This window comes from Quercus suber, unplaced genomic scaffold (genome assembly GCF_002906115.3).
Source record: "Quercus suber isolate HL8 unplaced genomic scaffold, Cork oak 2.0 scaffold_155, whole genome shotgun sequence".
In the NCBI taxonomy this organism is placed as follows: Eukaryota; Viridiplantae; Streptophyta; class Magnoliopsida; order Fagales; family Fagaceae; genus Quercus; species Quercus suber.
The window spans coordinates 617,497-618,727 of record NW_027069616.1 but is presented as its reverse complement, the minus strand read 5'-3'; the positions used below and the strand labels follow the sequence as shown (position 1 = coordinate 618,727).

General features: G+C 38.9%; 1 protein-coding gene across 1 annotated transcript; it reads right to left on the bottom strand.

Moving 5' to 3' along the window:
- Positions 1-256: 256 nt before the first annotated feature.
- Positions 257-793, bottom strand: LOC112039625 (dirigent protein 22). Its single transcript, XM_024072509.2, has one exon. The coding sequence runs from the start codon at positions 791-793 to the stop codon at positions 257-259; it is 537 nt and encodes a 178-aa protein (XP_023928277.2).
- Between the last annotated feature and the right edge of the window lie 438 nt (positions 794-1,231).

Below are 1,231 nucleotides of genomic sequence, written 5' to 3'. Positions count from 1 at the left end.
TTGAGAATATTGTATTACAATTAATTAACAGTAATCAAAATTTATTCCTTAAATATCAAGACACTCGTTAAAACAAAATATTACACTCAGTTTATTATATGGTAAACAAGAAAAAGGACAACTATGGGTGTTCACTTATTATACCACCACGTATCAGAAATCTTTTTTTATTCTTTCTATACCTTTGTTTAAATGGAAACAAAATCTAATTGACTGTTTTTTTTTTCCGCCTATTACATACTAAGTTTCCAACAACTTAGTAGTGGAAAACTGTGACATTCCACCTGATGATTGCATTAGAATTGGGTATGTCTATGTAAACAGTCTCTAGAGTAGCAAAACCACGAGCCAACCTGAATATTCCAGTTCCTGAAACCACAGATACCTCCCTATACTTTTGGTAAAACCTGTCTGCCCCTTGTATTTCAAGAGTGCTACCATTATACTCCTTGTTGGTGAACACAAGGGACATCAATAGGTGCAAGTCAGAGCCGTCCAATGCCGAGTTCACGTAAATGCCATGAGCCCTCCCGACCTCAGATGAGTTCCTTTCAATAGCCACTGTCAACTTGTCGTCGGTGGCAAAGATTGTTCCAAACCCAAGAATCGACCACCGCTTGTGAGGGATGCCAGCGACTGGGATGGCGGTGGCATTGGCGCCAGTCTCCCAGTCTTGCATGTAGAACATCATGTTGGTTTCTTTGAGGTTTTGGAATTGGTACTTTGAGGCTTCAGTGGATGTGGCTAGAGCTAGGAGGAACATTAAGGACAATATGACAAATTTTGTTGCCATTTTGGATGGAGCTAATAACTAAGATAACAAGAAGCAAGCTCTTACGAGTGAAAGATGTGGTGAATATTGATGACTTGGTGAGGATGCAAAGTCTTGAATTTATAACACGAGGCGAGAGAGAGAGAGAATATCGACTTGGCGAATTTTTTGACGGTCAATGGTAGGCAGCTACCACATGGGGTTTTCCATATGGAGACGTACGTCCTAGCCTAACAGTCCAAAATAAAGTACACTTTCCAGGAAATGCTGGAGCAAATTACTTCAACAACCGAAAAAACTACTTTCCGGTTGTGATTTTTTTTTTTTTTATAGGAAGACTGTAAATACTTTTATTGAACTTGGAATGCAACAGTAACATCATGGTAAAGAGCTTGTTCCAAAAAATAAGGATTCTCTTCGATCCAAACAGAAAAATCAGCAATGCCACTTTGCTAACAA